Raw genomic sequence first — 12,665 nt, 5'->3', positions numbered from 1 at the left:
GTCTGGGTGCTGCTCTATCCCTGCCAGGAGCAGGAGGCTTTAGGCACAAAGCTGACACCATCTACTCAGTTTCCTGGAAAACTGGAGCCTTTTCTCTCCCTGTTTTACAGCACAAGTGCTGCTGGGATATTTCCACTGACAATGCTTTTTCCCAGAGGAGACACTGAAAGAGTAATACACAAGATCTTTCCCTACCTGCTCATTAAGGATGAAGGGAGGCACAGGAGGGAGTTGTAGCTTTGAGTCTTAGCTGTGATCAATTTGATCCTGTCTCTGATTTCCTGCCTTAACATAAGCAAGATGATGTGCTAATGCTCACCAGGGGTGGAAAGAGGGGCAAAGATGAATCTCTGACTGCTTGGGAGATGTATGAGGGAGAACATGCAAGGAATGCCCAGGAGGAAGCTAATAATTGTGGCGTTTGGTTGGAATTTGAAGAATATGGCCTGGGGCCAGACGCTGAATGAGGGGATAAAAAGAAATATTCAACAACGGACCAATGGCTGAATGAGGCTGGGGCCCCGTGGGAAGGGAATAGGATGTGATCACAGCATCAGAAACTGCATCGTAATGCAGCCACAGAACTGAGGGGGAACACGAGAGGGGATTAGAAGTTGCACTGACATTTTTTTCACATCTGGGTGTTGCAACCTTAATTTTCTTCAGCTGAGCCTCGGGGATTTGATGTAAAACAGAGAGCTCTGCTTTGGTTGTTTCTGTTGGAAGCGGGAAGGGAGATGCTCAGGATCTTGTCTTAGATCAATATTTAACCAGTGAATTAATATAAATTCTATTTGTGACACGAGATTAAATTTTAAAGCGCTTTGATTGTTTAAAGCTCCTTGGTGGCAGTGGCAAATGTCTTGTAGCTGATTAAAACCTGGCAGGAGTGCTAGCAGTGCCAAGGCTTGGCTTTGAACGTGTCTGGGCTAGGGCTGTCAGGGGCAAGGTAAGAAATCACTGGTCAGGATCCCAGGGGTCAAGGAGAGGGTAAACAAATCCATAAAAAAGGAGGAAACAGCAGGAAAACATAAATGCAGCAGCATCTCTGTGAATCTCCAGTGTCTGGAACAGAAGGTACATCTGCATGCAAATGGCTGGGGCTGAGTGCTTTGGGAAGTGAGATACCCCAGCACTTTTTAATCACCCTACACTGATGGCTCTGTTCCCTCCAGAGGGCTCAGACTGTCCCTGGAAAATCCCAGGCATGTCTGGACATGCTGACTTCTCCCTTGGCTGCCTGCTGCACTTAGTGACCCTAAGAGAGCATTGCTGTTCTCTGAGCACCCTCCCTGCCCTGACACAGCTTCCTGAGGCAGGGGAATGAAACCTGCTGCTTTAGCCTACACCTCTGAGAATCACAGCACCCGGAGAGTGCTGAACATGCCTCAGAACCCAAGGTTTAGCTCAAGGAAAGCTGTGTAGCAGTCCTGTTTCTGAAGAACCAAAGCTCTTTCTCCTTGCCCCCTTTCATTATTGTCTCTCTGTCTCACTGCCTTCAGGTAAGGCAGGCTGTGGTAATTCACTTTTGTCATGTGGCATTTAAAATACCTTGGACATGGCCTCAAGTTGCACCAGGGAAGGTTTAGAGAAGAACAGAATCCCAGAATGGTCTGGGTTGGAAGGGAGCTCAAAGCTCATCCCATCCCACCCCCTGCCATGGGCAGGGACACTTTCTACTATCCCAGACTGCTCCCAGCCCTGTCCAGCCTGGCCTTGGGCACTGCCAGGGATCCAGGGGCAGCCACAGCTGCTCTGGGCACCCTGTGCCAGGGCCTGCCCACCCTCACAGGGAACAATTTCTCCTCAATATCCCATCTTTACCTGCCCTCCTGCTTAAAGCCATTCCTCCTTGTCCTATTACTTTATACCTGTGTGAAAAGTCCCTCTCCAGCCTTCTTATCAACCCCACTGGGAATTAGCTACTGAGAGGACACAGAATAGACTGGATAGTAACAAAAAGTTCTTCATGGAAAGAAGAAGGTGGTGGAGGCCCCATCCCTGGATGGATTTAAAAGCCTTTTGGATGTGACACCTGGGCACTTGGGTTAGTGGTGGCCTTGGCAGTGCTGGGTTAAGGCTTGGACTTGATGATCTCAGAGGGCTTTTCCAACCTAAACAACTCTGATTTATGGTACACAGCCAGCATAACCTCACTGCAACCAACCACCTTAACAGCAGCCTTTGAGATCCAACTCTGGCTTGTTTAGGAAGGGCTGGATTAGCCCAGCTGTAAATCCTGTGCTGTGCACAGCTACAGTGTTATTACAGCAACCAGAGCCAAGGAGCTTCAACACCAAACTGGAGTCCCTGAGCAGCACCTTGCTCAGAAACAGGAGTGGATGTGTGTTCTTGTCATGTGGCGTGGGCATATGATCCTGTTTATATGGATTTGCTGTTCAGTGCTGGCAATGCCATAGGAAATGCTAAAATCCCTGTCTCTGTTAAAATTAAACTGAGCCAAACCAGTTGAAGCACAAGTGTTTTTTCCAGCTACGCTCAGTTTGACTCCTTTGGTGTTAATCTGGCTCAAATAACAGCAGCCATGATTCAGAGACTGGGTAGGAATGACAGATTCTGAGATAACTCTGAAGAAGAGGTCAAATGCTGCTTTTGTGGGGTTTTTTTCTTTCTTCCTTTATCTCTTTTTTTTTTTTTTTTTCTTTTAAAGAGCACAATTCAGACAACTCTCCACTACCCTGTGAACTTCAGTTAACTGATTCCATGAGAGTGTTAGGCAGGATTTATACAAGCCCTGCAGTGAATCCACCAGGGATCTAACCAAGCTCTCCTCCAACTGCAGGCTGAGCTGGGTCTGTCCTTGGACACAGCCCCCAGACAGTCTCTGCCCTGCCCTTGGGGATGTTGTTCCTCATTCCTTTCACCTTCCTCTCCTGAACCAAGGAGCTGCCTGGCTGGAAAGCAGTGGAGAAGTATCTGGCTGGGGCTACCAATGTGTGGAGGCAAAAGTGGAGAAAAGAAGGCTGGAGAAAACAATCTCAGGGGAAACCTTATTGCTCTCTGCAGCTGCCTGTGGTCAGCTGGGGCTCAGCCTCTTTTCCCAGGCAACAAGCACCAGGATAAGAGGAAATGGCCCCAAGTTAAGCCAAGAAGGTTCAGACTGGTTATTAGGAAAAGGTTTTTCACTGAAAAGAGTAGTTAAGCATTGGAACAGGCTGCCCAGGGGAACAGTGTCCCAGGTGTCACATCCATCCCTGGAAGCAGATGTGGCATTTAATGCTATGTTTTGGTTGAAGGCTGGACTTGGTGATTTTGCAAGTCTTGTCCAACCTTAACAGCTCAATGAAACCCAAAGTGTTGGTGACAAGGAGAGCTACTCTGGTTCTGAATTTGGAAGGATGGTTTAGGATCTGAGGGTGTTTTCCCTGGCAAAAAGCTGTGAGTTTGGAAATGGGATACTGGGTAAAAGAAGCAGTGGGCTTTGAGGTTGGTACCACTGATGCCAGAGGAGGGAGACCATGGGAAAGATGCCAGGAAAGGCTTTGCTCACAACCTGCTGGGACAGCAGTTTGGATATGGTCAGGTTTGGGTGTCAAGGAGAGGAGCAGAAGGAGGTAGCAAAACCTCCCCAAGGTTTTCTATTTTTTTTTTCCTAATGCACTAATATTCAGTGAACTTAAATATGCCATACCCAGCTTGGAACTGGGAAAAAGAGCCTCCACAAACTGGGCTGTGCTGCTGGAGCTGGGAGCAGCAAACAGCACAACAGCGAGGGATAATATTATGGAAGATGCTCACAGTTTAGCTCCCAGCACCACAGCACATTATTATTAATAATAATAACAATAATAATACTTGCTGGGCTTGGAGTGATGTTTCTGGGGCAGTGAGCACAGCTCTTTGCAGGCACTTTGATCCAATGCCGTCATTGTCTGGTTTTTGCAGACAAACTTGTAAAGCTTTGCACTGTGCTAAAATTACTGGGGGGAAACAAGACACGATGTGGGCTCTAAGAGAGAGGAACCTTTTGCACAAAGGGTCCGAGTAAGTAACATTAACATTTGCCTGGTTTTCCTGTGAGGACGCGGTCACTTTGTGGGGTGCACTCGCCTCCCCCCGGGCTGTATCTCACCCCTTTAAGGGCATTTTCTCAAACATGAGCTGGAAGAGAGAGGAACCTTTTGAACAAAGGGTCTGAGGGAATAATTTCAGTATTTGCCCGGCTTTCCTGAGAGGATGCGGTGGCTTTGTGGGTGCACCTGCCCGCCTCCCCCCGGGCCGTGTTTCCCCCCTCTGAGGGCATTCTCGCCTCAGCCCCGCTACAGCCCCGGGCTACTCACGCCTGGGACATGCTGAGCACCGAGAGCCGCACCGGCACCGAGGGGGAGCCCGTGTCGAGGGGAACCGAGCCCGAATCCCGCTGGGCCGACACCGACACGTCCCTGGAGCCCCGGGGCACCGAGGCCGAGTCCCGCTGGGCCGGCACCGACACCGGCACGGGCCCGGCCCGAGCCGCCCGCGGCCGCGGCGTTGCCTTGGACACGGCCGGGGGGGCCGAGCCCTGCCCGCAGCTTCTTCTCCGAGCCAAGGGAGCTGCAGGCCTTCCGCCTTCTTTTTTCCACCTTTTTCTGCCCGCAGAATCGCGGGGTGGTTTGGGTCGGAAAGGAGCTCAAAGCCCATCCAGTGCCACCCCTGCCATGGGCAGGGACTCCCAGCCCTGTCCAGCCTGGCCTTGGGCACTGCCAGGGATCCAGGGGCAGCCACAGCTGCTCTGGGCACCCTGTGCCAGGGCCTGCCCACCCTCACAGGGAACAATTTCTTCTCTTAATCTGATCTAAATATCTCCTTTTTTACTTTAAAACCGTCCCTCGTTGCTATCAGTATCACGCCTCCCACTCCCTTAGTTTTGGTTTTTGCCCCGAGAGTTTCATTCCCAGCCCCCCATTACTTTCACCTCCCCATTAGTTTCCTTCACTCCCCTTTCTTTGCCTCACTTTATTTTCCTTTTTTCTCCCTTTCTTATATCTTCCTTCCCCCCTCCCCCTTTCACCCTTTCCTTTATTTTCCTTCCCTCCCTCCATGTATTTTTCCTTTTCCCCCCTTTCCTATATTTCCTTTTCTCCCCTTTCCTATATGTTCCTATCCCTTTCCTGTACTTTCCCCCCCTTTTCTTCCCTTTTCCTATATTTTTTCTCTTTCCTCCTTATTTTTTTTTACTTTCCCCCCTCCCTGTTATTTCCTTCTCCCACCAAGGGCTTGTCCCTGTTGCATTCACATTTTTCCTCTTTCTTCTTATTTCTTTCCCTATTGAGGCAACTTTCTAGTGGTCTTCCATTCCCTTAGGACTTAAAAAACCAATTTAGAGGACAGGATTACAGCACAGATTTTGGGAGGGGGGGAGATGCACTTATCCACAGAGCCAGTGAGAAGGAAAAAAACAAGAAGTTTGGGACAATAAGTAAAGTTTTGCCAGTGATCATATTTTTTTTACACAAATTTCTGTATGCTTGCATTCCTTTTCTTTGTTCCCCCCCTCCTTTTTTTTTTCTCCCATTGAAGCCCCAGCTCACATAATTAGGTGAGACTCTTGGCTATCAAGTTTTTGAAATAAAGTTTCTAGCCCTCCCTGGTTTTGGAGGAAAAGCTTGAAAACATGAATCTTGAAGACCATAATAAAAGCATCTAAGGATATTATTTTTCAAGCCATATGATGACTATGCCCACCACATCATTTCTTTAAGTGTATAGGATCAGTGGGGGGGTTTTGGGAGAACTTGTTGCATTTTCTTTGTGCTGAGGTTGGAAAATGCTGTAAAATCAGCTTGTAATTTTCAATGTTAATATCAAAGTGGTTCTTCACGCTGAAATTAACATGGGAAATTTGTCTGCTTCCTTCCAGTGCCTGATCCTCATCCTCCTGCCGGTCAGGAGGGTCTCAAAAGCAGTAAGTAACTTGTATTTTGTTCCTTTTTTAATAAAATATTCCAGTCTTTGCAACCCAAATAGGAACCTTGCATTTTTATTTCCATTGATGCTGGCATCTGTACGCCGCTTCTGATGCCAAACTGTGCTTTTTTCAGCCAAAAGTTTTACCTGCAGGGTCCCAGCAGCGCTGTCTCCATCAGCGTGTGTGGTTTTAAGGACTGATCGACCTATTGCATGTGTTTGCAATAAAGAAGTAGGAAGATTTCTGAAGCAGTTGAAATGAAAGCACCAAGATGGCTTGATACGATGTGGATGTTAATTATTAATCTGAATTTATTGCCCTCTGTTAGCACCCTCGGTGTCACAGTACACAAGATTGTTGTTGTAATAATGATGAAATAATACTCATTGCTCACTTCCCCACCTGCCTTCTCCACTCTCCCCCCCCCCTAAAAAAAGTTGGAGGAAAGCAAATGTCTTCCTTTTAAAAATGGGAAATTGAGCTACAAAGAAGCTTAAGTGATGTACATGAGAGCATGCAGGGAGGCTGAGGGGATTTTCATTTTCATCAGTTCATAGAGAACTCGGGAAAAAAATGAGTTGTGTTGCTGGGAAAAGTCATGAAGAAAAATAATTATGAAATGAGTAGAGTTGATTTTTATTTTTTCTTCCATGGGAAAGGAGCCTTTTTGGAGCTGAAATGGGAGCTGTGTATGACTGAGAGTGAGTAAATTGGTTTAGCCTAAGAAAATAGACATTTATAAACGGAGAAAGCAGGGAGTGGGAGATGTTCTCATTTCCAACAGGGTTCCAGTTGACTCCTTGAGCTTTTCAGTCATTTGGAGTGAGAGGACACAGGTCTGCCTGGGCTCTGATGTCCCCACAGCTCAGCCTGGAGCAAAGGAGGCTCAGGGGGGCCCTTGTGGCTCTGCACAGCTCCTGACAGGAGGGGACAGCCGGGGGGTCGGGCTGTGCTCCAGGGAACAGGGACAGGATGGAGGGAAATGGGCTCAAGCTGTGCCAGGGCAGGTTCAGGTTGGACATCAGCAGGAATTTCTCCATGGAAAGGTGCTCAGGCCTTGGAAGGGCCTGCCCAGGCAGCAGTGGAGTCCCCATCCCTTGGAGGTGTCCAAGGATCTCCTGGACATGGCTCTCAGTGCTTGGAGTTAGATGTCAAGGTGGGGATTGGTCACAGGTTGATGGACTTGATGATCTTGGAGGTGTTTTCCAACCAAAGTGATCCTGTGATTCTGTGCTCACTGCAGCTGAGGTCCAGGGGACCACTCATGGTCAGTCATGAAGCATCTCACTCTTTCCATTCTGGAATCACACATCTCCAATAATCCCTGCAGGCTCCAAACAGTCTGAGATGTCGAGGTAAGACCAGAGATTAAAGGGATTTGTAGTTGTTATCCCACTCATTGTACATTTTTTGTACAGCATCACTGGCCACTTCCTCCTCCAGCTCGTGTTGCATTAAAAACTCCAAGTGTGTTATTTGATCTATCCAGCAGGAACAGGGGATGGGTTTTGTACAGCCTGTGCCTTTTGGCATCTCTAATTCCTCAGGCTCTTGCAAACACAGGCTTAAAAGTCCTGCTGCCTTGGAAACTAGGTGCCATCATTTTTGAAAAAAAAAATCTTTTATTACAAGCTTAAGAGGTGACTGTGAGCTTACAAAGGGGGTAAAACATAAAACTGGAGGGTCTTGTTCCTCTCAACGTGGGTCCCTGGCAAAGAGCTTAGTGCACCTGTCTGTTATTGAGGAGGGCTTAGGGAAAGCAAGCAACGTAATGAGAATAATGTTCTGCTTTTGCAACTTGTATTTCAAAGCACTTCCAGAGGTCTGGGCTGTCCCTCAAGGCGCAGGGTGGAAGGTGGAGTGGGTTTTTCCTGAGTGTTGCTGGCCCAGAGAGATGCAAAGGGAGAAGCTGTGGGTCAGGGCTTCCTCCTCCATCCGTGGTGGGCTGAGGCTTTGGGCCACCACTTGGGAGTCCAGCATTCTGTTTGCTGTGTGGCCACAGGGTGTGACACAAGTGTGACAGCCTGGGATGTAGTGTGGCATGTGCTCTGTGAGGCTGGGCAGCCACTAGCTGTGTGAAACTTTAACAGAGTGCTGGATTCTGCAGCTGGAATGGGGCAGCCCTGGAGGCAGGGCCACACTGGGGAGTGAGAGAGCAGCAGGGATCTGGAAGTGCTGGTCGATGGCCAGTTGGATCTGAGCCAGCGGTGCCTGGAGTCAGGAGGGACATCCCTGTCCTGGGGCATCACCCCAGCAGTGCCAGCCAGGCCAGGGAGGGCATTGTCCTGTCTGCTCTGGGCTGGGGCAGCCTCACCTCCTAACCTAAAGTGCTGGGGGCAGCTTTAGATAAGATCTAAAGTTGTTAGATGGTGTTCAAAGGAGAGACAGAAGATAGGGAAGGAGCAGCTGAGGGCACTTGGCTTGTTCAGCCTAGAGGAGACAGAGGACAGACCTCACCAGGGTCTGCAGCTTCCTCTGAAGGGGCTCTTGGGCACAGGGTGGGATTTTTGGGGTGTCCAGGCCCAGGAGTTGGACCTGATGATCCTTGTGGGTCCCTCTCATCCTGAAGGGCTCAACAGAAGAGCTCTCCCAGAAGGGAGAGATGGCTGTGACAGCAGTTACAGCAGGATAGCTGTCCCCAAATGGAGACCTGGTTCCAGCTGAGTTGCACAGCAAACCTGTGAGTCTGGAAAGTGAGAAGCAGGACCTTGTGATGGGCAAGCCTGGGGAGTTGTTGCTCAGGGCTTCACAGAATCCCAGAATGGTCTGGGTTGGAAGGGAGCTCAAAGATCATCCCATCCCACCCCCTGCCATGTGCAGGGACACCTCCCACTGTCCCAGGCTGCTCCAATCCCTGTCCAACCTGGCCTTGGACACTTCCAGGGATGCAGGGGCAGCCACAGCTTCTCTGGGCACTCTGTGCCAGGGCCTGCCCACCCTCACAGGAACAATTCCTTCCCATTATCCCACCTAATCTTGCCCTTTTTCAGTTTAAAACCATTCCCCCTTGCCCTGGCACTCCAGGCCCGTGTCCAAAGTTCCTCTTTAGATCTCTTGGAGCTTCTTTAGGGCTCTGAGGTTTCCCTGGAACTTTCTCTTCTCCAGGTGAACACCCCCAGCTCACCCAGCCCACCTTTGTAGGAGGGCTGCTCCCTCCCTCTGACCTTGACTTCCTTGCAGGTGCATGTTTGGTTTTCCTTTAGGCTTGGATGGAAATGTTTAAAGGAGCTCTGGGTGCCCCTTTGCAAACCTTGGGGACTGGAGTCACCCTTGTGGCCTCAAGTGCTGGCTTCCAGCTCACGGTGACACCTACGAGGGGTGGCTCTGCCAGCTGGGCTGCTCTGACCACTTCATTCAGCCTTGTGACCAGTGGCTGGGCTATTTTTCCCAGTTAACATGGACTCCTGGATCTCCAGGAGGTTTGCTGCTTACTTCCAGGCTATTTTTTCCCAGTTACACTGAGTCCTGAATCTCCAGGAGGAGTTTGCTGCTTACTTCCAGGCTATTTTTCCCAGTTAACATGGACTCCTGGATCTCCAGGAGGTTTGCTGCTTACTTCCAGGATATTTTTCCCAGTTAACATGGACTCCTGGATCTCCAGGAGGTTTGCTGCTTACTTCCAGGCTAAGTGAAGGGGATTTGTCAGCATTCAGGTCCTTTAGACTTTGATATAACAGTGTGTTCATCAGGCCCGAGTGTGATACATGGAGGAGGAGGATTGCAGCAGAATTAGAAGGTATAAAGTTCAAATCTAATTTGAAGAATTTTCCCTCTATCACTTAAATGTGGGAAATGTTCCTGTGGCTTCAGGGATAAAATGTCACACTTCATAAGGAGCATGCGTTTTAAATCTCAGCCAGATATTAAGTGCCGTGTGCTGCACTCCACTTCTCTCTTTGTTAAAAAGCAAAACCCCAAATCATCTCTCCTGAAAGAGTGTTGTTTGATAAAATTAAAGCTTTCCAAAGAAGCTGGTTCAAACAGTGCCAGCTCTGTATCATTATGACACAACAGGGAGTGGATTGATTTTATTCTGTCTTGACAACAGTTCGTCAGCACTCAGCTATTTAATTATATAGGATGCTGTTCCTAAAGATGCCTACAGCATCAAGAGAGCAGTCAATACAGACTGGCAACACACACCAGATGTTTTTTGGGTGAGAAAGAAACAGAAAAAGGGACCAGACTTGGGCTTCTGGCAATTATCCAAGTAATTTGTAAGCAGACGTTTTAGGACATTGGTTGGCTTGAATGTTTGGCTTCGGCTCAGGAGTTTTTAATAAATTCACACAAACCCTCTGTCAAGCTTTAGTCACTTATAGGGGCAAAGTTCACTTCTATATCATCCTGCAACCCAAATATTGGAAATAAGTAGCATTTCTTGTGAAGATATATTCAGTATGGCATGTGGAATGACACTTCTAGACAGACCCTTTTCAGTTCTGCTAAGATATACAGAGCCTCTGACCACTTCCTCACTGTACAGGCTCGCCATCAGCAATCTGAAGTGCTTTATGTGCTTTTCTCATGATTTTGATGGAAAAATGACAAAGTTTGGGTGTTAACACTGGCTTATGTGCACATTAATCGCTGAAAGCTTCAAGAAATTCTCCACAAACACTGAACAGCCTCAGCTGCTGTCTGCTCCCTCCAGCTGCAGTGGGATTTTAACTGACCCAAGCTCCCATGTCTCATGCTGTGGCCAACAGGAGGTTTGGTGGGACCAGCTGGAGAGCCCTGGGTTGGTGAGAAATCAGAACAGCAATTTGTAATTTGCTTTCCATGGCCTAAAGGGGAGGAAGATGCTGGTCTCTGTTTATTCCTGTGCTGTTTGATGGTCTTCCTGCTCATGAAAAAATAGCTGTGAGGTGTTATCATGAATTTACAGGGCAGTAGTCTGGGCTTCAGCCATCCTACTCTGTGCACAGGGCACAGAGACTGCTGGAAAGTCCTTTGTACTCCAGCTGGTGTCTCTGAGCATGACCAGGGTGCAGAAGACCACGAGTCAGGGGCAGTGGAAGCAGCTCAACTCTTCAGAGGTCAGGTCTGTATCAGCAAGATCCCCTTCCAGACCTGACCGAGGGGAAGCATTTGAGCTCTGGGACTTGAAGTGTTTAAAGCCAGAAGTAAGAGTGACTCAGGGCTGGAGGAGAAGGGGATGTTTGCCATCTGCTTTAGCAGTTCATTCCTCAGAAAAGGAGGAGGAATTCATCTGCTATTCGTGCACGTAGGCAGTTGTTTCATTGTGTTTTGTTTTGTTTTCCCTCCCACTCTTCAGTAAAACACCTGTTGAGTTAATCCTCTTTGACTCAGCTCAAAAGCAAGGAAGTCAAACTCCATGAGAGGCTGAGCAGCTCAGCTCTCATTCCCCCAGGTTTCTGAGGGGGGGGGGGGTCTAACTGGTGTGTTTTGAAGGCTTCCAGAAGTGAAAATGTAAAGGGAGGACATGAAGTGAGGGAACACTTAATTGCTGGACCTAAGAATGACTTGAGTCACAAAGTGTTAGTCTGGAAGGCAGGAAGGCAGAGATGCCTTGGAGCTTCCCAAGCTGTTCTTAAGGATGGTGAGAAATATTTTAGAGGTTTCATTTTGGTGCATCTTCAATGAATTTGATTAAAAAAACCTTGATCTTGTTACTAAATTGGATGTGTCCAGCTTTGTTTAAAACTTAAAAGTTGAAATGAAGCAGAGCAAAATGTCATGAGAAAGAACTTGCAGAAGCAGTGGTTCTGTGGGGGACCACAAGCCATCAGCAGCTGAAATCTGGTGACAACCCTTGGTTCTGCAGATGTCCTTGGTGCACTGTGCAAGGGAAGAAGTTCCTCTGTGTCCTCTCTGAGCTCTGGAAGAGCCTCTTGCTCTGTTGGCCCTCAGGATCCAACCTTAAGTGCTGAGGATGAGGAGTTTCCCTCATCCCTCCCCCATAATGTCTGTGAGTTTAGGCTTTAGGTACGTTATTTCCAGTACATGGTGACTCAGTTTCCCTCCAGGGTGTCCCAGAATGAGTCAGGCTTAACTGGTCACATAGATGAAACAAACCCAGCAGGTTGTGCCCTGGTCATTAATTAATTGCAGCCAGAGCTGAGGGGTTAACGAGATCCCAGAGCTGAAGGGACAATACAAGCCAGCGCCTGCCACATCGCACGTGCGTCACTCCTGCGTGGAAACGAGTGAGAAACCTCTCACTTCTTTTCTTCCTCCTCCTGGTTCAGCTTCTTGTGCTATAAATAAACAGCCCAGTGTGAGAAAAAAAAAAAAAAAAAGAATAACAAGGGGCTGCAGCTTTTTAGGTGCCTGTGGCAGGATGTTTTCTTGCTTATCCTGTTTCTTGTAAACACGGCGATGACTTTTGTGGCCCAGATGTAGAGGCAGCTCTGCTTCATTGTTCGAACACCTGCTGGCTTTTCAAATGGACCCAGTGCAGCCCATTGATAAAAATTCAGACTCAGAAACCTGCAGCACCAGGCTGAGCTCCTGTAGATAGCTCCAAAAAAAAAAAAATCCTTGAGGATCCAACATCCTCCCTGTTGAGTTTTTTTGTGTTTTTTTTTTTCTCTATTATATTTTATTAGGAGGGGAAGGGAAGCATAAGATTATTTTTTTCCCCTGCTCTTGTTCTCACAATAGCAATAAAAACAATACTCCTTGGCCTGGAGGTGGTAAACTGTGAGAAATAACAACAATAGCTGACATGACTTGGTGGTTGTGCAGCCAAATTTATGAATGAAACTAGTGGGTGCAGTTTAATTTCCAGGCC

General features: G+C 48.1%; 1 protein-coding gene across 4 annotated transcripts in view; it reads right to left on the bottom strand.

The window, feature by feature from the left end:
* The window catches only part of DRC11 (dynein regulatory complex subunit 11), a 106,899-nt gene extending 102,431 nt beyond the window's left edge, over positions 1-4,468 (bottom strand). For all 4 annotated transcript variants that reach the window (XM_077180965.1, XM_077180966.1, XM_077180967.1 and 1 more), the window contains exon 1: positions 4,302-4,468. In XM_077180965.1, coding sequence (XP_077037080.1) covers positions 4,302-4,312 — 11 coding nt within the window. In that variant the 5' untranslated portion in view covers positions 4,313-4,468. The remainder of the gene's footprint in view (positions 1-4,301) is intronic.
* Between the last annotated feature and the right edge of the window lie 8,197 nt (positions 4,469-12,665).

This window comes from Agelaius phoeniceus, chromosome 7, assembly GCF_051311805.1.
Source record: "Agelaius phoeniceus isolate bAgePho1 chromosome 7, bAgePho1.hap1, whole genome shotgun sequence".
Lineage (NCBI taxonomy): Eukaryota > Metazoa > Chordata > Aves > Passeriformes > Icteridae > Agelaius > Agelaius phoeniceus.
The sequence above is the reverse complement of the archived record's forward strand: the minus strand, read 5'-3'. Positions and strand labels throughout refer to the sequence as shown.